The sequence below is a fragment of the Sorex fumeus genome, unplaced genomic scaffold (assembly GCF_029834395.1).
Source record: "Sorex fumeus unplaced genomic scaffold, SorFum_2.1 ptg000094l, whole genome shotgun sequence".
Classification (NCBI taxonomy): domain Eukaryota; kingdom Metazoa; phylum Chordata; class Mammalia; order Eulipotyphla; family Soricidae; genus Sorex; species Sorex fumeus.
The window spans coordinates 18,107,287-18,130,372 of NW_026606151.1; the positions used below are offsets into that span (position 1 = coordinate 18,107,287).

At 39.8% G+C, this 23,086-nt stretch overlaps 1 protein-coding gene across 5 annotated transcripts in view; it reads left to right on the plus strand.

Annotated features, from left to right (window-relative positions):
- The window catches only part of LOC130040322 (probable small intestine urate exporter), a 35,189-nt gene that overhangs the window by 6,597 nt on the left and 5,506 nt on the right, over positions 1 to 23,086 (plus strand). For 2 of the 5 annotated variants that reach the window (XM_056132354.1, XM_056132355.1), the window contains exons 3-8: positions 4,770 to 4,975; positions 5,558 to 5,791; positions 5,870 to 5,957; positions 6,188 to 6,274; positions 19,573 to 19,691; positions 19,815 to 19,976. In XM_056132354.1, coding sequence (XP_055988329.1) covers positions 4,770 to 4,975; positions 5,558 to 5,791; positions 5,870 to 5,957; positions 6,188 to 6,274; positions 19,573 to 19,691; positions 19,815 to 19,976 — 896 coding nt within the window. Of the gene's footprint in view, positions 1 to 2,238; positions 2,331 to 4,769; positions 4,976 to 5,557; positions 5,792 to 5,869; positions 5,958 to 6,187; positions 6,275 to 19,572; positions 19,692 to 19,814; positions 19,977 to 23,086 lie in introns of all 5 variants that reach the window. The other 3 variants (XM_056132356.1, XM_056132357.1, XM_056132358.1) reach the window with 3 other exon arrangements.

Here is a 23,086-nt window from a genome sequence, read left to right on the forward strand (position 1 = left end):
ACTGCATGGTGAAATAACACAATATAAACACATCTTCTTCTAAGGAAATATTTTTTGATCATTTTTATTGAATATACCAAGCAATATAAACTAAATTATTCAGGGCTTGCTATAGGCACAGGCTTGAGGAGTGGTTGGGAACATTGGAAATAATGGTGGTGGGAAGGTGCACTGGGGGTGGGATTGATTTTGGAAAATTGGATGTAATAAATCATAAACAGCTTTAAAAATAAAGTAAAAACAAGGCTAGTGAGAGAGAAAAAATAAAGAAAATGTAAGCTTACTTTACAAGCAAAGTTGAGATGAAAACTATATACAAGATATGATTCTTTGATAACTAATATGCTAGTCACAGCACAGAAGAGATTAAATAGAAGTGATACACAAAAGGGATTAAATATAAGTAATATTGGAAAGAGCAGACTGAGTATTAAAATGATGTTTATACGGAGATTAAAACTCATCTATATATTTCTTATACCGCTACTGTGACATGATAATTGATAGGTTGCTAACCACACTCGGCACAAACAGAGGGACATAACCAAGTAAAGAGAAGACATAGGAGAAGTTGATTGGGGTGCAGTGGACCTTAAGACCTCTGGTGAGGCTGGGGTGTAGAGATATGCCCTGGGAAAGAGTAAGCAGCATTTTTTTTCGCTTTTTGGGTCACACCCGGTGATGCACAGGGATTACTTCTGGCTCATGCACTCAGGAATTACTCCTGGCAAGCTTGGTGGACCATATGCGGTGCTGGGAATCAAACCTGGGTTGGCCACGTGCAAGGCAAATGCCCTACCCGTTGTGCTATAGCTCCAGCCCCCTAAGCAGGATTTTAAGTTGTCTTGGGTGGGAAAAGGGAACAGAGACCAGTGGGACCTGTGCGCTTGGTCTGGCCTTCTGTTATTTGTAGGGGGTCAATGTGAGGAAGCACAGACTGCAGTCTGATGGCTTCCTGTCACCAAATGGGCCATAAGTCTTGTCCTCTGCCCTGGGAGCAGGGTGATCTTTGATTCTGGTAATATCTCATCAGCTGGTTGCCTTTGATCCCAAGCAAACCTTACATTTGGTCCCAAGCAAACCTTACAATAATTATAATTATATAATTTATAGATTGCACTGCACTGTAGCACTGTCCTCCCATTCTTCATCGATTTGCTCAAGTGGGCACCGGTAACGTCTCCATTGTGAGACTTGTGGTTACTGTTTTTGGCATATCAAACATGCCACGGGTAGCTTGCCAGGCTCTGCCATACGGGTGGGATACTCTTGGTAGCTTGCTGGGCTCTCCGAAGGAAAATAAGAAAAGAAAAAGTTCATCCAATAAGCATATAAGAAATAGAGAAAGTTTTCAAAAATTATTCCTTCTAAAATAAAAATTGATGATACAGAAGTTTCACAGAAAAAAATTCTGTGAGATTTTTACAGAACAGAGAATGCTTATATGCTTCATGAAGAAAAAAATACAAATAATTTATGTGGACATCTACTTTATTATTATTAGCACAATTTTACAGGTGAAATACTGAGGCCAAAGAATTCAGGAACATTCCCAAGAAGGCACAGCAGAAAATACAGCAGGTGGGATTCAAATGTCTGGTGCTTGGATTAAAATTCACTTGATGAAACCTATGTATTCTCATAAAAATAATGAGATGGAGTAAAAGATTGGACAATGAGTAAAACTCTTACCTGGCGTGGGCTGACCCAGGTTCAATCCCCGGCTGGTCCCCCATATAGGTCCCCCAATCCCCCCCAGGAGCAATCCTTGGGCAGAGAGTCAGGAGTAAGCCCTAAGCATCACCTTGTCCCTAAGGCAAATAAATAATTACATAAAGTAATTGGGTAGTGAATACAATATAAATTCCACCAATAACCAGAAGCATATCTTATATGTAATATGCGAAGCTCAGAAAACTCAGAAAATTAAAATACAGCAGGAATTCTCCCTTTCACCATCCCTGTTTAACACTGTGAAAATCTAATGAATAAAATGACAGGAAATAAAAAAACCAAAATGAGTGCCACAAAAGGCAAAAATAAACTGCTATTATTTCCCCACTGTTTGTAGCATCTCCCCCCACCCTCCCCAAACCCAAATTAGTGGAAAGATGAGAAAGAATGAGAAAAAGGCTAAATAATAAAAATAATAAAACTTGATCACTTGACATGCCGTTACTCATCTATTTGCTCGAGTGGGTATCAGTAACATCTCCATTCATCCCTGTCATGCACTAGTGTAGCCCAATGGCGTCTGCTCGCTCCAGGAACATGAAGAGCCTCAAACCGATCATTCAAGGTCTTGATGAAGAAGTCTGACCATCTCGTAGGTAGGCGGTCATGCAATCTTTTGACGTCCTGTGGAATCCAGTTGCTAACGGCTCTAGTCCAGCAGTCGTCTCCAAATCACATAACGTTTCCAGCCAATCTGATTTTTGACGCCTTTGCAAATGAGACAGCGTCCCTGATTCTTGATCGTCGACAGGTCAAAACTCAATTCGAGTGAAGCGTGATATTCCAAGCATAGCTCTTTTGATTCTTCTTTGGGAGACCCGAATAGCATTCTCATCCTGTTTTCGTAGAGCCCAGGTCTCTGAGGCGTATGTTAATGCAGGAAGAACAGTGGAATCAAAGAGATGTGCCCTGAGCCGGAGGTTCTTCGTCCTGTTAGCTATTTCTTTGACACTCTTGAAGGAGTACCAAGCTGCTCTCTTCCTCCTGCGCAACTCAGGTGCCAGGTCATTCATCATGTTGACTTCTCGACCTAGGTACACATAACTGTTGCATTTGGAGATGTTCCTCCCATTGAGAGCGGATGGAACGTCAGAAATGAGGCCGTTTCTCATAAACATTGTCTTTGTGAGATTCAGCTGTAGTTCGACCTTTCCATACTCACGGTCGAAGTCGGCCAGCATCTGTGCTGCTTGGCTAATGTTTGGTGTTATTAGAACAATGTCATCAGTGAAGCGTAGGTGGTGTAGTTGCCGACCGTCTATCTTCACTCCCATTCCTTCCCATTCCAGTTGTCTCAAGATGTTCTCAGGGGTGGCACAATAAAACAATAAAAGGAACTTCAAAAATTCATTGAATGGGATTTAATTGAAGGAAAGATAAGAACTCTACTTTGCAGTAGATAAAGACTTGAATACATGGGAAAGCATCCTTGTTCTTGACTGAAAGTAGGCAATACTGTAAATGAGGCAAGCTTTTCTTCTGACATATCATTATTACAGCTCTGTAGCACTGTCCTCCCATTGTTCATCGATTTGCTCGAGTGGGCACCAGTAACATCTCCATTGTGAGACTTGTTACTATTTTTGGCATATTGAATACGCCACTCTGGTTTCTATTCAGAGCATATATCATTATCATATTCATCCAAATTTCAATGAAAATTTTAATGGGTGGTACAGCGGGATACTCAACTACATGCTCCCCTAGTTAAACCAAATTGGAGTTTATGTGTCAACTTCAGGAACTGGAAGGGGTGTTAGATCTACTGCATTTACTCCCAGGTAATCAGACACCCAACTTGCCCTGAAGGCAGTGAGCTCAGTCAATTCTTCACAGTTGTTAAGCTACTGGTCATTCTACTGGGTCTGTTTGAATTCAACCTCGGATAATAATCAAAGAATTCCCATAGAATGCTGTAAACATTTTTTTTTTTTGTGCAAGCCTGGAATATAGTTTCCTGATGAAGTTGAGCTACTTTTATCATATAATGAACTTTAACTTCCAGGTTTATCTTCTAGTTTCTAGTTATGCTATGTTCCCTGGTTAGAAATAAAACCTCAAGCCATCTTGGCTGCCCATGTGGGGCACTTGGGGGTCATTTCCAACAACTCTATTACCATTCGCACCCAATGAAGGCTTCCAGACAATTATCTAAATCTACTTGTTTTTTTCTTGTCTACATCAGTTCATCCAGGGACTCTGTATTTGAAACTTGCACCTAATGCTCACACAAACCAACTCCACACATTCTTGAAGAATCGAGTGATGCTTCTAGGGTAGTTTTTAAATTCACTTACTTCCTAGGAGGACAAATGTCTGCCAAACACGTATTGAGCATCATCTGTTTTATCTCTATTTCTGCTTCGTAGTGATGCAACTGGTGCTGGATCAGTGAGTCTGTTCATTCATTCTTAGCTCCCAGGTTCTTCAATATTTTTTCATTTTCGTTTTAGTTACATGGTTTCTTTTATTTATATTTTTATTTTCAAGAATGAAAGTATTGAGTAATAAAGCTGCTCAGGGTTGGAAAGATTCAGAATTGGAAAGTAGAAAAGTTTATTAGAAAGTAGAAGAGAAGGAAAAGGAATCCTCTAGATGGGGAGGAACTAGTATAAGACTAAGTTAAAAGTAAAAGTTTTGTGTAGGCCTGTTTAAAGACCTTTTGCATTTTTTATCAATTGAAAAATATTACAGAGAATGCACAGAATCTACAGGATGGTTGGGCTGGTTTGAGTCTTTCTGCCCATCTGCCTTAGGTATTATCCGTTATCTTAGTTTCCTTGTGAGCTTAAGCTCTGGGACAGAATGTTACGATGGACAATCGTTAACTGACTATTGATCCCAAAAGCCCAGGAATATGCAGGAGGTCAAAAAAAGTGAGATGGGCCAGCAACAAACAGGACAGCTCTCAGTAGCTCCAAGGGTAAACTGAGGCTTCCTCTTTCAATAAATTCCAGCCTTTTACCTTTTCCAGACTTAGGTAGGGTGGGAGAAAAGCACCCAATTATAAGTATTTCTGTACCTTCTTATCTCAGGCTGTTTTTCAGTTCGATACATGCTGGCCTTCATTTTGCTACTCTGTAATTTTTCTGTTCTCACCCAAAACATGAGCTTAAACATTGCCATCCCAGCAATGGTTAACATCACAGCTCTGCCCAGCAGCCCCAATACCTCTACAGAAGGACCCCCCATTGTTTCCAAGGACAACTGGAATGAAACCCAGAAAGAAATTATGGCAATGGTAAGTGAATGAGACTTTGAATTCATTCTTTGACTCAATTAATTTGAACTGAAGGTGCTTTTTGAGTATCTACTAAATTCCAGAAATCATGTCATACATGATTGTAAAATGTATCTTGAGAGAATATACATTAACTTCATTGTTTATGAGTGTAACCAGGATTAGGGATGAAGAAAACCTTTTACTATTAGTAGACATAATATCTTCACCTAAAATGAAAATTTACAAAAATCACCCCAAAATAAGTTTCAAAGATTTATGTTTTGTCTCTTTCTTCCTTCACCACATGTTTTATTGTCTTGCCTATGAGTTTTGCTTTTATATGAACTTTCATATTTAAATTATTATTTATAGGCTCTCCAATTTGAATTGGTCAGTTAATTGTATAATCAGGAAAATTGTATATGAGGAAAGACAATGTTTAGCATATATTTATTTCTTGGAGAAATTGGTGGATTGTAGGAACTGGAGAGGTGAAATATAAGAGAACTTGAATTATGGTTTATGTTGTTGTTGATTAAATAATCATGCTGAAATTGTCAGCTCTTACAGATGAACAACAAAATTCCTTTTGTCACCTAGGCCCCAGTGTATGACTGGAGTCCTGAAATCCAGGGAATCATTCTCAGCTCCATCAACTATGGCTCATTTTTGACTCCCATTCCCAGTGGCTATATAGCTGGAATATTTGGAGCCAAGTATGTGGTCGGAGCTGGCATATTTATTTCATCAGTCCTGTCTTTATTCATCCCACTGGCAGCTGATACTGGGGTGGCCTTGATCATTATCATTCGGATTATTCAAGGAATAGCACAGGTACCAAGATTTTTCTAAGGTTCAATGGAATATAAGTTCTAGGTTGACCACAGAAAGCTAAAAATGGTTTTGTTTCAGGTTAGTGTATCAACAGGCCAATACTCAATTTGGATCAAATGGGGTCCCCCACTGGAAAGAAATAAACTTATCGCCATAGCAAACTCAGGTAACTGGGTTCATAAGAGTGTGATTTGTACCTTCGTAGCCAACTCTTTAATTGGTACTGCAAACCTAGGTAGTATACTCTTTAATTGGTCAACTCTTTAATCTAGATACTACAACGCTAATAATCACAAAGCAACTCATATCTATGGGGGGGGGGTGGTTAGTATACAGGTAACAGAGTCTCAAGCTTAACTAACTCACATGGCATGTTCTCCCACGTCTTCTGTCTAGGGTCATTGCTGGGATACATCATCATTCTTCTCACTGGTGGTGTCCTTTGCCAGACTGTAGGATGGTCTTATATCTTCTATATTTTTGGTGAGTTTATGCTCTTTAAGTCTCAGAATTTTGTTTTTGTGACAAGGAATGCTGGGTATGATTTTATGATCATCTATATTTAGCCAAATCCTAACAATCAGATATTTATCTATCTGTGGTTGGTAATGTCCAGAGAAAATAATATTGTGAGTTTTGCAAATGGGCTGGAGCAATAGCCCAGTGGGTAGGGTGTTAGCCTTGCACACAACAGACCCGGGGTCAATTCCTCTGCTTCTCTGGGAGAGACCAGCAAGCTACGGAGAGTATCCCGCCCTCATGACAAAGCATGGCAAGCTACCCATAATGTATTTGATATGCCAAAAACAGTAACAACAAGTCTCACAATGGAGATGTTATTGGTGTCCACTCGAGTAAATTGATGAGCAACAGGAGGATAGTGACAATGACAGTAAGTCTTGAAAAATGAAATTTAAGTTTCAACAGCTTAAATTTGTATCTAGAATAGCTTCATGGATTTAAAAGAATCATAACATTTATTCTTTAATTTTTTTTATGTAGGCACCAGAGTTGATAATACTGTTAATATTAAAGTTTTGGCACACAATGGTCCAACACTACACCCTCCGCCAATGTGCCAGTATATCTCCTCCTATGTCTTAAGGTTTTCTCCCACCTACTCCTATCCCACCCTTTGATAGACACAGTTATGCCTCTCAGGGTATGTTATTACAGAATATTTGTTATTTCTCTACTATGTCTTACTCATTGTTTCTTCAAGTTCCACATATGAAAGAAATCATCAGCTCATTCTTTAATTTCCTTTCTCCTTCTGATTAATATCACCTCAGCATGATATCCTCTAGTTACATTCACATAACAGTGAATTTCATGTCTTCATTTTTTCTTAAAGCTGAGCAAATTACACTGTGCATCTATGCCACAGTTTCTTCATTTGCTCATCCATTCTGGGGCATTTGTGATGTTTCCATGTCTTGAGTATTTTTTTTTTTTGCTTTTTTGGTGTCACACCCAACGATGCACAGGGGTTACTCCTGATTCTGCACTCAGGAATTACTTTACTCCTGGCGGTACCTTAGTGACCATATGGGATGCTGGGAATTAAACCCGGGTTGGTCCCGTGCAAGGCAAAAGCCCTACCTGCTGTGTTATCGCTCCAGTCCTGTCTTGGCTATTATGAATAACACTGCAATGAACATAGGAATGCAAACGTTATTTTGAAATAGTATTTTGGGGCTCTTGGGAATAGATGCTCAGAAATGGATTTCAGGAAACATAGAAGTTTGATTCTTAAGTTTGTGAAAAGTCTTTATACTGTTTTCCATAGATGCTGAACCAGATGACATTCCTACCAACAATAAATTATTCCCCCCCCTTCATATACTGCCAGCATTGCTTGATTTTACTATTTTTGTATGTGCCAATCTCACTGCAGTTGTTTTTATTTGCATTTTCCTGATGACAAGTATGAAGAGCAGAATTCTTAAAACTATTGGCCATCTTTATGTCCTCTTTGAAGAAGTGTCTATCATTGTTTTGCCTCCCTATTTTAGTTTGGGTATAGTTCAACTGTATTTTTATTTTCTATTTTTACTTTTTTGTGAGAAATTTATAAGCAATAGTTTATTATTTTTTATTTTTTGGTGTATACTTGCTTTTTATTCATTTATTTAAAAAATTTTATTAGTGAAACACCATGAGGAGCAGTTGTAGACTTACAAATTTTTGTGCTTGGGTTTCGGTTATAAAATGTTCAAGTACCTATCTCTCCACCAGTGCCCATTCTCCACCACCAATGATCCCAGTATCCCTCCTCCCCCTACACACCCATCCCCATCCCACCCCGCCTTTGTGGCAGGGCATTCCTTTTTGTTCTCTCTCTCCTTTTGGGTGTTGTGGTCTGCAAAAGAAGCAATGAGTGGCAATCATATTCAGTCTATAGTCTACTTTCAGCATGCATTTCCAATCTTGGGAGGATCTTCCCAACACCCTTTATTTGGTGGTCCCTTCTCTATCTGAGCTGCCTTTCCCCCTAGCATGTGGGGCTGGCCTCCAAGACATGGAGTGAACCTCCTGGTACTTATCTCGGCTATTCTTGGGTGTTAGTCTCCTATTTTGTTACTTTATATTCTCCAGAAAAATGCAATCTTTCTATGTATGTCCCTCTCTTTCTGACTCATTTTACTTAGCATGATACTTTTCATGTAGTACCACTTGTATGTAAATTATATGACTTCATCTTTTCTAACAGCTACACAGTACTCCATTGTGTAGATGTACCAACGTTTCTTTAATCAGCCGTCTGTTCTTGGGCACTTAGGTTTTTTCCAGATTCTGGCTATTGTAAACAGTACTGCAGTGAACAAACAAGTGCAGATGTCACTTCAACAATACTATACTTTTTTTTGCCTCTCTGAGATATATTCCCAGGAGTGGTATTGCTGGGTCAAATGGGAGCTCAATTTTAATTTTTGGAGAATCGTCCGTACTGTTTTCCAAAAGGGCTGAACCAGTCTGCATTCCCACCAGCAGTGAAGGAGGGTCCCTTTCTCACCACATCCATGTCAACACCAGTGCTTTTGTTCTTTTGGATGTGGGTCAGTCTCTGTCATATGAGATGGTATCTCATTGTTGTTTTGATCTGCGTCTCCCTGATGATTAATGATGTAGAGCATTTTCTCATGTGCTTTTTTACCATTTGGATTTCTTCTTTGAGAAAGTTTCTGTTCATTTTGTTGCCCCATTTTTTGATGGGGTTGGATGTTTTCTTCTTGTGGAATTCAACCAGTACTTTGTATATACTTGATAGCAACCCCTTATCTGATGGGTATTGGGCAAAAATCCTTTTCTATTCTGTAGACTGTCTTTGTATTTTGGTCACTGTTTCTTTTGAGATGCAAAAGCTCCTTAGTTTAAGATAGTCCCATTTTTCTATCTCTGTTTTCACTTGCTTGGCCAGTGACATGACATCTTTGAAGATACCGTTAGCTTCAATGTTGTAGAGGGTTTTGCCAACCTTGTCTTCAATGTACTTTATGGATTTTGGTCTGATATTAAGGTCTTTAATCCATTTTGATCTTACTTCTGTACTGGTGTTAGGCAGAGATCTGAGCCCATTTTTTGCATGAAGCTGTCCAGTTTTGCCAGCACAATTTGTTAAAGAGGCTTTCTTTGCTCCATTTCACATTTCTTGCTCCCATGTCAAAGATCATATGTTTGGGGAGTAGATGTCAGTATATTCAACCCTGTTCCATTGGTTTGCAGCTCTGCCTTTGTTTTAATTATTACTGCTTTGTAGAAGAGTTTGCTCGAGCGGGCCCAGTAACGTCTCCATTGGAGACTTTGTTGTTACTGTGTCTGGCATATCGAAGAGTTTGAAGTTAGGGAGGTTGATTCATTCCATTTTCTTTTTCCCAAGATTTGCTTTAGCTATTCGTGTGGGCTTAATTGTTCCATATGAATTTCAGGAGTGTTTGCTCCATTTCTTTGAAGATTGCCATGGGTGTCATTATAGGGATTGCATTGAATTTTTACAGTACTTTGGGAAGTATTGCCATTTTGACATTGCTAATTCTCCCGATCCATGAGCAGGGGATATCTTTCCATTTTCTCGTGTCCTCTTTTATTTCCTGAAGTAGCGTTTTGTAGTTTTCTTTGACAGGTCATTTACTTCCTTAGTTAAGCTGATTCCTAGGTATTTGATTTTCTGGGGCCCAATTGTGAACAGGGTTGTTTTTTTTATGTCACTTTCTTTTCTCTCACTATTTGCGTATAGGGAAACCATGGACTTTTGGGTATTGATTTTATAGCCTGCAACTTTACTATACAAGTCTATTGTTTCTAGGAGTTTCTTGGTAGAGGTTTTAGGGTTCTCTAAGTACAGTATCATATCATCTGTGAATAGTGAGAACTTGATTTCTTCCTTTCCTACCTGAATGCCCTTAATATTTTTTTTTTTTGCCTAACCGCTATTGCAAGTACTTACAGTACTATGTTGAACAGCAGTCAAGAGAGTGGGCATCCTTGTCTTGCCCCTGATCTTAGAGGGAAGGCTCTCAGTTTTTCCCCATTGAGGATGATGCTTGCTGTAGGCGTGTGGTAGATGGTTTTAACTATATTGAGGAAAGTTCCCCCATACTCATTTTGGCGAGGGTTTTCATCATAAAGGGGTGCTGGATCTTGTCAAATGCTTTCTCTGCATCTATTGATGTGATCAATGAAGAAGAATAATAGAAAGAAGAATAGAAAGAGCTATGCTTGGAATATCATGTTTCACTCAAATGAGAGAAAGAATCCGGAGTTCTGACATTCGTCGACGATCAAGAATCAGGGACGCCATCTTGTTTGCCAAGGTGTCAAAAATCAGATGGGCTGGTCACGTAATGAGATTTAAAGACGACCGCTGGACTAGAGCTGTTACTGACTGGATTCCACGGGATGTCAAAAGACCGCGTGGCCGCCCACCTACCAGATGGTCAGACTTCTTTGTCAAGATCATGAACGATCGGTTTGAGGCTCTTCATGTTCCCAGAGCGAACAGATGTCATTGGGCTACACTAGCACGCGACAGGGACAAATGGAGACGTTACTGGCGCCAGCTCGAGCAAATCGACGACTAATGGGAAGTTAAGTGATTAAGTGATTGATGTGATCATATGTTTTTATCTTTTTGTTTGTTGATATGATGGATTATGTTGATTGATTTCTGAAAGTTAAACCATCCATCCATGCATCCCCAGGATGAATCCCACTTGGTCATGGTGTACGATATTTTTGATGACTTGTTGAGTTTTATTTGCTAGTATTTTGTTGAGAATCTTTGCATCCATGTTCATCAGGGATATCGGCCTGTAGTTTTCTTTTCTTGTGGTGTCTTTGTTTCCTTTTGGTATTAGAGAGATATGGGCTTCATAGAAACTGTTTGGGAGAGTTTCTGTCTCTTCAATTTCTTGGAAAAGCTTGAGAAGAACTGGCAATAGGTCCTCTTTAAATGTTTGGAAAAATTCGCTAGTGAATTCATCTGAACCTGGGCTTTTGTTTTTGGGAAGACTTTTGATTACAGTTTCAGTTTCCTTGATGTAAATAGGTCTATTCAGGTACTCTAGATCTTCTTGATTCAGCCTTGGGAGATTATAGGAATCCAGACTTTTATCCATTTCTTCTAGGTTCTCTTGTTTTGTGGCATACAGACTTTCAAAGTAGTCTCTCATGATCTTTTGAATTTCTTTGGTTTCTGTTGTGATATCCCATTTCTCATTTCTGATTCGGTTTATTAAAGGTCTCTCTCTCTCCTTCTTTTTGTGTCATTCTAGTGGTTTATTTATTTTGTTTGATTTTGTCCTTAACTTCCTTTCTGACCCATTCGTTATTAAACATTGAGTTGTTTAATTTCCAGGTGTTTGATTTGGTTCTCCGAATATCTTGAAGAGATTCACTTCTATTCTCAGTGCATTGTGGTCTGAAAAGATTGTTGATAATATTTCTATCTTCCTGATTCTAGTGAGGTATGCTTTGTGGCCTAGCACATGTTCTGTTTTGGAAAGTGTTCTCTGTGCACTGGACAATAATGTGTATTCTTTCTTTTTGGGAGTATAAAACCCTGTATAGGTCTATAAGCCCTCTCCTATTTCTTCCTTCATAGTCAATGTTTCCTTGCTGAGTTTTGTTCTTGTTGATCTATTCAGAGGTGACAAGGTCATGTTGAAGTCTCTGGCTACTATTGTGTTGTTAGCAATGTGTCAGCAGTTGTTTTAAATATTTAGCTTCTTAAAATCTGTCAGCAGTTGTTTTAAATATTTAGCTGTTCCCTCATTAGGTGCATATACATTTAAGAGTGTGATTTCATCCTGTTGTATGTATACCTAGATGAATAGAAAATGGCCTTTTCTGTTCCTTCTAATCTTTTTCAACCTGAAATTTAGGTTGTCAGATACTGGTGTGGCCACCCCAGCTTTTTTGAGGGTGCTGTTTGCTTGCAGGATTGTTTTTCATCCTTTAACTTTGAGTCTGTGTTTGCTCTGACTGTTCAGATGTGTTTCTGAATCCATTTTGCCATTCTGTGTCTCTTAATTGGTGAATTTATTTATTTATTTATTTATTTTTAAATTTTTATTAGTGAAACACCATGAGGTACAGTTGTAGACTTACAAATTTTTGTGCTTGGGTTTCAGTTACACAATGATCCAGTACCCATTTCTCCACCAGTGCCCATTCTCCATCATTTACATTTTTTTAAAAAAAATTTTGTTAGTGAAACACCATGAGGTACAGTTGTAGATTTACAGATTTTGTGCTTGGGTTTCAATTGTACAATGATAAAACACCCATCCCTCCACCAGTGCCCATTATCCACCACCACGGGTCCCAGTCTTGCCAAGCCAGCCACACACTCTAGGGGAAAAGGGAGCTCAGATAGAGAAAAGAGCACCAATTAATTGGTGAATTTAGACCATTGACGTTGAGAGAGATAATTTTTATGGGGTTTTGTGTCATCTTTCTATAAGGATCTGTTGTGCTTGTAGAGATTGTCTTGTCTTATAGTAGTCCCTTTTACCCTTCTTTTAGGTTTGGTTTTGAGTCTATGAAGTTCCTGAGCTGCTGTTTATCCACAAAATAGTGTACTGTTTCTTCGAGTTTGAGTAAGAATTTAGCTGGATAGAGTATTCTTGGTGAAGCATTCATTTCAGTGAGTTTTTTCACTATATCACACCATTGCCTTCAGGCTTGGAGGGTTTCCTCTAATAGGTCTGCTGTGAATCTAAGGGGTGCTCCTTTGTATGTGATTTCCTTCTTTGACCTTGCTGCTTGCAGTATTGTGTCTCTATCCGCGGCATCCATGATTCTAACTATGATATGTCTTGGAATATTTTTGTTAGGGTCTCTTTTAGCTGGCACCCTTCAGGCTCCTTGAATATGAATGACTGTATTGTCCAACTCTGGAAATTTTTCAGCAATAATTTGTTTAACCATGGCTTTTAAAAAAAATTTTTATTAGTGAAACACCATGAGGTACAGTTGTAGATTTACAAATTTTTGTGCTTGGGTTTCGATTATACAATGATCAAATACCCATCCCTCCACCAGTGCCCATTTTCCACCCCCATGGATCCCAGTATCCCTCCCACCCCAATCCTCCCCATCCTACCCTGCCTCTGTGACAGGGCATTTCCTTTTGTTCTCTCTCTCCTTTTGGGTGTTGTGGTCTGCAAAAGAGGCATTGAGTGGCAATCATGTTCAGTCCATAGTCTACTTTCAACATGCATCTCCCCACCTGGAAGGATCCTCCAAACACCCTTTATTTGGTGCTCTCTTCTCTATCTGGAGCGATAGCACAGCAGTAGGGTGTTTGCCTTACAAGTGGCCAACATGGCCGACCCGAGTTCGATTCCTCCTCCCCTCTCGGAGAGCCTGGCAAGCTACCGAGAGTATCTTGCCCGCATGGCAGAGCCTGGCAAACTACTCGTGACGTATTTGATATGCCAAACACAGTAACAACAAGTCTCATGATGGAGACGTTACTGGGCCCGCTCGAGCAAATCGATGAACAACGGGAGGACTGTGACCGTGACCATTTTTCTATCTGAGCTGCCCTTTACGCTAGAATGCCCGGCTGGCCTCTAAGCCATGGAGTAATCCTTCTGGTACTTATCTCGGCTATTCTTGGGCTTTAATCTCCTATTTTGTTACTTTATGTCCCCCAGATGAATGCAGTCTTTTTATGTCTTACCTTCTCTTTCTGACTCATTTCGCTTAGCATGATACTTTCCATGTAGTACCACTTGTATGTAAATTTCATGACTTCATCTTTTCTAACAGCTATATAGTACTCCATTGTGTAGATGTACCAAAGTTTCTTTAACCAGTAATCTGTTCTTGGGCACTCAGGTTTTTTCCAGATTCTGGCTATTGTAAAGAGTGCTGCAATGAACAAACAGGTGCAGATGTCACTTTGACTATATATTTTTGCCTCTCTGTGATATATTCCCAGGAGTGGTATTGCTGGGTCAAATGGGAGCTCAATTTCTAATTTTTTGAGAATTGTTCATACTGTTTTCCAAAAGGGCTGAACCAGTCTGCATTCCCACCAACAGTGAAGGAGGGTTCCTTTCTTGCCACATCCATGCCAGCACTGGTTGCTTTTGTTCTTTTGGATGTGGGCCAGTCTATGAGGTGTGAAATGATATCTCATTGTGGTTTTGATCTGCATCTCCCTGATGATTAATGATGTAGAGCATTTTCTCATGTGTTTTTTTGCCATTCGGATTTCTTCTTTGAGAAAGTTTCTGTTCATTTCATTGACCCATTTTTTGATGGGGTTGGATGTTTTCTTCTTGTGGAGTTCAACCAGTACTTTATATATACTTGATATCAACCCCTTGTCAGATGTGCATTCGATGAATATCCTTTCCCATTCTGTAGACTGTCTTTGTATTTTGGTCACTGTTTCTTTTGAGGTGCAGAAGCTTCTTAGTTTAATATAGTCCCATTTATCTATCTCTGTTTTCACTTGCTCGGCCAGTGGCGTGAAATCTTTGAAGATACCATTAGCTTCAATGTCATGGAGGGTTTTGCCAACTTTGTCTTCAATGTACCTTATGGTTTCCAGTCTGATGTTGAGGTCTTTAATCCATTTTGATCTCACTTTTGTACATGGTGTTAGGCAGAGTTCTGAGCCCATTTTTTTGCATGTAGTCGTCCAGTTTTGCCAGCACAATTTGTTAAAGTTAACCATGGCTTTTTCATTGGAATTTGTTCCCTGCCCTTTTGGTACTTCAATGATTCTAATGCTGTTCCTCTTGGAATCATCTCCTAGGACTCTGATTTGCTCTAGAACTATTCTGAGGTCTCTTGCCATTGTTTGTTGTTGCCTGTTGGCTTGGTGCAGCTGATCTTCCAGCTCACTGATTCTGACTTCAGCTGTGGCCATTCTACCGTTGAGAGCACAGACTGAGTTTTTTATTTCATCTATAGAATCTTTTATTAATGACATTTCTGTGTGTAGCTTTCCAATTTCTGCTCTCATTTCTTCCTGGATTTTCTCGATTGTCCGATCCATTGTTTCTTTCATGTCCTCATTCAATTTACTGGATATCTGTCTTACTGTTTCATTGAGTTCATTGAACATCTTCATTTCTTCATATCTGAATTCTTTCTCAGAGAGGTCCCTTAGATGAGTAGCACCTACTGAGGCTTCTGGATTCTTTTCATCATTCTCCCTGCGTGGTGGGCATTTGCATTGTTGGTGTGGAGGTATGGAAACTGAGATGTTACTTGAGATTGCTGGGTATGAGTAGATTACCTGCAGCCGTGTGAGCATCCACCAGCCCAAAATTAGGCCACTCCCACTTCTTCAGAAGCCACGCCCACTTCTGAAGAGGCCATGCCCCCTACGGGTACCTGGTATGTGTGGGGCAGTACAACCTGGGGGAGGAAGAAGACCGGGTACAGCATTGGGAATGAACTGGAAGAGGTTCAGGGATGGTGAGCATCCCAGGGTCCTAGAGGATGCCTGGGGCACATACGTGGAGAAAGCTGAGTCCTGGGTTCAAATCAGTATTTTTATTTTTTATTTATTTTTTTTAAAAAAATGTTTTATCAGTGAATCACCATGAGGCACAGTTACAGACTTACAAACTTTCATGCTTGCGTTTCACACAATGATTGAGTACCCATCCCTCCACCAGTGCCCATTTTCCACCATCAATGGTCCCAGCATCCCTCTCAATACCCCTACTCTGTCCCCTCCATCCCACCCTGCCTTTGTAGAGGGCATTCACTTTTGCTTTTTCTCTCCTTTTGGGTGTTGTGGTTTGCAATGGAGGTATTAAGTGGCCATCATATTCGGTCTATAGTCAGCCTGCATCTCCCATCCTGAGCGGGCTCTCCTAGCACCCTTTACTAGGTGTTCCCTTCTCTATCTGAGCTGCCTTTTTCCCCAGCGTGTGAGGCTGGCTTTTAAGCTGTGGAGTAATCCTCCTGGTACTTATCTCTACTATTCTTCGGTGTTAGTCTCCCATTTAGTTCAGTATTTTTAATGTTTTATAGGTGCTTAACTCCCATTTTTTATATCAAAATTATTGTTTTATTTTCTTTTTTAAAAAATAATGTAGGAGTACTGCTATTTGTTCAGCCATTGATTAAGCGGATTGAATTGGGCATGAACTCCACATAGCGCAGTGGTAGGACATTTGTCTTGCATGCAGCCAGCCCGGCTGACCCGAGTTCGATTCCTCCACCCCTCTTGGAGAGCCCGGTTAGCTACCGAGAGTATCTTGCCCGCACAACAAAGCCTGGCATACTACTCATGACGTATTCAATATGCCAAACATAGTAACAGCAAAGTCTCACAACGGAGACATTACTGGGCCTGCTCAAGCAAATCCATTTTGAGATATATCTACACCGTGAGATAGGGTTACAAAGCTTTAATTTTGGAGATTCAGCCGTACAATGATGGAACACTCATCCCTCCACCAATGCACATTTACCACACCAATGTCTCAAGTATCACCCCCTGATACACACATACACATCGCAACCTGCCTCTACACCAATCTCCCCAATACTCTCTAATTTTGGGCATTAATTTTGCTCGAATTTTCCCACCACCATTCAAGCCTACCTACCAGGGGCAGACACTAGAAAATATATTTTCCATAGCTTATTTTTCGAATATTGCAAAGCTTGCATAGCTGTAATTGTAAATGTTAATTTCTATATTGTAAATATTTGGGTTCCAGAGACATCTCTGTATGGCACTAATCCATTTTGGGATTCAGTTGGGAGTCTCTGGATATAGAAATACTATGGATTTCTGTGTGCTGATTTTTTAGCCTGCCACTTTAATATACATGTTTATTGTATCTAGGATTTTTTTTTGTATACTCCTCAGGGTTTCTGGGTATAAAATCATAACAACTCTGACTGTGTAATCAAGACTGTGTGTGGCACTGTAATTAAGTGATAATTTCATATTAATGGAATAAAATTGAGGTCCCAGAGACAGAAACTTGGGTGTATGGATAGTTAATTTTCAACAAAGCATCTAGGCATATAGAGTGGAACAAGAAAGCACCTTCATTAGTCTTGCAAAAACTGGCTAGTCACTTGCAAAAAAAGAAAAGAAAAGAACTTGGATTCCTATATCACATCATCCACAATACAACTAAAAATGGATTAAAGATCACAATAAAAGATCTTAATTGATATCCAAATAATAAAATAGCAGAGACAGAAAATATTTTTAAAAATCCTAGTAAAAATTGTGTTCTCCAAGAGCTCAGCTGGGAGGAGGTGGTGCTGAAAGGAGCTGATGTGTGAAACCCTATCAGCAACAGTACTGTAAATCACAGGGCAAAAAATTCGTGTTTTTTTATTTAAAGCTTCTCTTGTAGAAACAGACTGGTAGGTGGGAAGCTAATGAGAGAAGGGGCATTGTTGGAGAGAAGTGGACTCTGATAAAGAGATTGGTTTTGAAACATCATATACCTGAAACCCAACTATGAATAACTATAATTTCATGCTAACTAAATAATCACAATCACAATCACAATCACGACCATCCTGTTATTCGTCGATTGCCTCCAGCAGGCCCCAGTAACTTTTCCTTCGTCCTAGCCCTGAGACTTTTAAAAAAAGTGCCATATTCAAGGCTCCTTCAGAGTTAGGAGAATGAGACCCTTCATTGTTACTGGTATTTGGCATATTGGGTACGCCATGGGGAGTTTGCCAGACTCTGCCGTGTGGGCAGGTTACATTCGGTAGCCTGCCAGTTTGTTCAAAGTAGGAATGAGATGATAAGATGTCGCTCGGCCGTTGATGGGATTACAAAGTGCCAGGGGGCCAATTGGTGGGTGTGACCCCCGCCTACTGGAATTTGGAGGACCTGGGTGGAGGATGCTCAGTCCCTATCCGAGTAGAGTCTCTTGCCCCGTGCCTGGCTGTCCTCGCCAGGGCCCCTTGGAGGGGAGTGGGTTGAGTTTTCCTCCCCGCTCTGACCAGGGCTCTGGCAGCCGAAGACCTCCAGAACTAAATAAATGAAACCGATTATGTCCCTTCGTTTCCCCCCCCCCGCCCCCCCCCCCCATCAAGATATGGGAATCACCTTAACAAAAGAGGTGAAAGACATACAAAGAACACTATAGATAAGGATGAAAAGAAATTGAAAAAAAAAAACAAATGGAAACACATCCCTGTTCATAGATCGGAAGGAATAACAGTAAAAATAATCATCCTGAGGTTGGAGTGATAGCACAGCGGGTAGGGCATTTGCCTTGTTTGCAACTGACCCAGGTTCCATTCCCAGCATCCCATATGGCTCCCTGAGCACCACTAGGAGTAATTCCTGAGTGCATGAGCCAGGAGTAGCCCCTGTACATCGCCGGGTGTGACCCCACCAAAAAATCGTACTGCGAACACCGTAAAAATTTAATGCAGTTCCCATCAAAAGTTCCTGTGATGGGGCCAGAGAGATAGGACTTGTCTTTCACATGGTAAGGTGCTTGTCTTTCACATGGCCAATCTGAGTTTGATCCCCAGCACCAAATATGTTCTCATTATCATGGTTAGGAGTGATCCCTGAGTATAGAAACAGGAGTAAGCCCAGATCAGCAACGGGTATGTGTTTTCCCCAAATAAGATATTTTCAGGGACATGGATGAAATGCTGTTAACATTTATATGAAGTAATAAAATTACCTGATTGACTAAAGCAATCTTGAGGGGAAAAAAGATGGCACGTTTTTCTTTTTTAAGTTTAAATTATGCTGCAACATTAATTCTTGCTTCTAATTCGAGCCCACAAAAGACCCCAATGGAATTTTTTTCATAATTATATAGAGATGTTACTTGTATGAATTATATTTTTAGTTATCTCTCTATTCAATACACTGTCAAACTGTCCTCCCGTTGTTCATTTATTTGCTCGAGCAGGCCCAGTAACATCTCCATTTTTTTTGAGACTTGCTGTTACTGTGTTTGGCATATTGAATACGTCACGGGTAGCTTTCCAGGCTTTGCCATGCAGGCGAAATACTCTTGGTAGCTTGCCGGGCTCTCCGAGAGGGGTGGAGGAATCAAACCCGGCTCTGCCTGGCTGGCTGCATGCAAAGCAAATGCTCTACCGCTGTGCTATCGCTATTCAATACATTCTTTAAAATTTATCCCTTCACTGTGATAGGGCCATTCATACAAGAGTATGGAAGGGTGAAGGGAGGAGTAGAATGTTCGGGCCATTTATTCTGTCAGGCACAGAAATCATCCTCAGGTAAAGTCAAGCCGAAAGAATTCCAGTCCAGTGCTAACTGAATCCTCTTTTCCTAGGTGGAGTGGGCTGTGTCTGTTCTTTTACCTGGTTTTCTCTTTTTTCTGAGAAACCCAGAAATCATCCATTCATCAGCACGGCTGAGAAGGAGTACATCGAATCTTCACTGGCTCAAGAGGTGCATTGAGGAAGTCTTCTACTATTTCCACACATCTATCTAGATGTTTCAGAGGTGAAGGGTGCAATAGTGCAAATATTTTGTCTTCTGATAGAAGGAATATTGATGTATGCTTTATTCCAGGATGGCCCACCAGGATGGTCAGTTCCCATTAAGGCTATGCTCAAATCCATACCGCTTTGGGTCATTTTAATTTGTATTTTCTGTGAATACTGGCAATTTCATGTCCTTATAGTATACTTACCAACATACATCAATTCGGTACTTCAAGCTGACTTAAAAACTGTAAGTACAAAAAAAGCTCATTCTTCCTTCTACTTAATGTCTTACTCGAGCGGGGGCCAGTAGCACTCGAGTAATCGATGATTAACGGGATGATAGTAACAGATTTAATGTCTTAATACATTCTCTAAAATTTATCCCTTCATTGCAATAGGACCATTTATACAAGATTATGTGTAGGTGAAGGAAGGAGTATTCCTTCTATTTAATGTTTTTCCAGAAAATTCTCTTTATCTCGTGTGATCTCCAAATCTCTAGTTTAGATTCAGATTCTTAGGGTAGCCACTGTACCTTAGTTCACATGAATTCTGGTTAATATTAATATGACTATAGGGCAGTATAACAATAAGACTATATAACAATGAGACTACTGCTTATTGGGACCAAGTGGCTCAGTTCTGCATCAACTTTACCATCAGGATAATGCCATATTGATTAAGGTTGTCAAGCAAAAACAATTTGGTTCAATCAATACTTGCAAAAAATATTTTGCAAGATCCTCCTGGAAGCTTAAGCAATAAAGCATTAACAAAATTAATTATGCCTTTGAGAAGGCTGTGATTATTTCTTTAAACAACATGATTTAAGACATTATTACTAGAACATAAAGTTCTGAATAACAAAATGTCATGAAAATATTTTCTAAAATTTTATTAGAAAAATAATAAAGACTAATATGTATATATACATATGAGTGACATAATTTTTCACAAAATGAACAAATACTCTGATTGGCTAATAAGGATCTTTTCTATTTTACTTTTTTTCACTTTTTTACTTTTTCTCTGGATTTTCATTTAGGTGCTATAATTTGCAGAACTGTTAATGGTAGTATTTCAAGCATATGCTGTTCTCCTGACACACTCACCACCAGAGAGTATCAGCTTTCCTTATTGGTGTCTTTTAATTCATACTAGGTGGTTGTCTTAAAAGTGGGGAAGACTATCAGATCTCAATGTGTTACAATTCACAAGGTCATTGAATTATTATTATTCTCATTGTTTGAGCAAAAAAGTAGCATTAAGTTGTGCTTAGTTGACTGAACTCCCAAGGAGAAGAATGTTCACTGGACTGCAGAGAGCAGGATTTTTTATTTTGGGCTACACGTGCCAATGCTTAGGGTTTACTCCTTGCTCTGAGTTCAGGAATCACTGCTAGTGAGGCTCAAGGGATCTTATGGGATGCCAGGGATCAAACCCTGATTGGTCATGTGCAAGGCAAGCGCCTTACCTGCTGTTCTATCTGGCTCCTGAGAGCAGGGCTTCTTAGCAGAGGGCAGAGTTGGAGACTCATGCATGCAAGCAGGCTGGAGACACATGAGGGTGAATGGACTAGCTGGGATTTTTCCTAAAGAGGAGGAAGGATAGAAGCAGTCAATAAAATGCATAATCTCAGGTAGAAGGATCAGGGGATGAGCCAATCTAAGTGTTTACCAGTTCTGAGAAATATCTTCAGCTGGCTGTTGGCATGATTTAAGGCTGAGGTTGAGCAAGGTTGGGAAATGTTTAGAAAGACAACTTGATAGTAGAGCTTTCCTATTTGGGAAAGTCAAAAAACTTGAACTGTTGTTTGCAGGCTATTTTCCTACTGTCATTTGCTTTGATGGACTTTGTTTTCTCATCTGTAAGATAAAGAGCCTGGATGAGGTGCCCAATTGTTATTATTTGGGTTACACACAGTAAAGTTGGTCCCCATCTCCTTGTATTTTAATTATAGCAGCATTTTAATTTAGAAGTTGAGTTTATAACAGTTAAACAGTTTTAAAACTATAAGAAAAGGTAAAGAGTGAAAAATCTTTCTCCCATTGTTTTCCCCTCCTTTCTGACTTATTCTCCCAGTTGACTCTATAGATAACTCTTTTTCAATAAATGACTTTATTATATAATTTTTCTTTGGGAGAGTGCAAAATGTTTGAATTTGTATTGTTTTCTATTTTTTATTTGATGCAAACCATTAAGCACTGCTGCTATTCTTTTTTTTTTGACAAGCTGTAGAATTTATTTATAATTTACTTGAATGTGACCCACCTCCTCAGACTTAATGTAATTCTTCTTATCTGTAAATTGATGACTTCATGTTCTGGCCAGGGGTGTCAGAAGAAATCAGTACAAGAAGAGTGAAGATGCAGTGTTTTCCCAAAAGCCTTAAGAGATCTCTTCTCCTTCAAAGACCCCAAAGCTTTCACTGTACTTTTATTCAAATGCAACATTTGGGATAATCATCTCCAAGGGCTGATACTTCCCAATTTAATCTGAGGTCATAAGCAAACAAGCAACAAAACGGTGATTGGTATTTCAGCTCCTCCCCCTTATCACCAAGACTCACTGCCTCTCATCATCAATATTTATTGAGCATTTAAAGTGGAATAGGCACAATAGATCATACAGAAGACTATGTCCCTACTCTTGAGGAGCTTCCATTCTAATGAAAAAATCATACACTTCTTTAAAATGATATATTTTTTTGGTGCTTTCTGCAAGGTACCGAGGAAACAATGGGTAGGGTGAGCTTTGGGAATAATTCAGCCCCATCATTATTTAAAGAGGAGGGGTGGGGGAAGTTAAAGGCAGACAATGACAGGCCATTCGAGATAGGGGGTTTTCAGGGAGATCAACACGATCTCATCAACTCAGGAAAGATCTGCTGCAGTAACAGGATGAGGAAAATTGTTTGTGGGATGCAAGCAAAGGAAAATGGGGTGTCCTTAGACATTGAGTGGAGCCAGAAAGTTCATGCGGCCTCTTCTCCAAGTACATGGCCACCAAAGAGGAATGGCTGGTGACAAGACAAAGGCTGAAAAAGGTAAGCCTGTGCACCCAAGAATAAAGGGAATGAAGGATCAAAATTGAAAGCAAACTTGTAAGAATATTAAGAAATTCTTAAAAACAAAAGTGATCTGGAAGCACAAAACATAGCTGATGTTACCCAATATCACTGTGGGCCATAACATTGCGTCTTCCTAGGTTAGAAAATCCCATACCAAAAATTGTACATAGAACACATTATTGTTTTTCCAATCAATCCCCTCTGACCCTGAAGAAAAAAGCCCCTTTTTCTCTCAGAGAGAGAAAGGGGAAGAATATTATGGGACATGCTTTGGAACAGTAGCAATA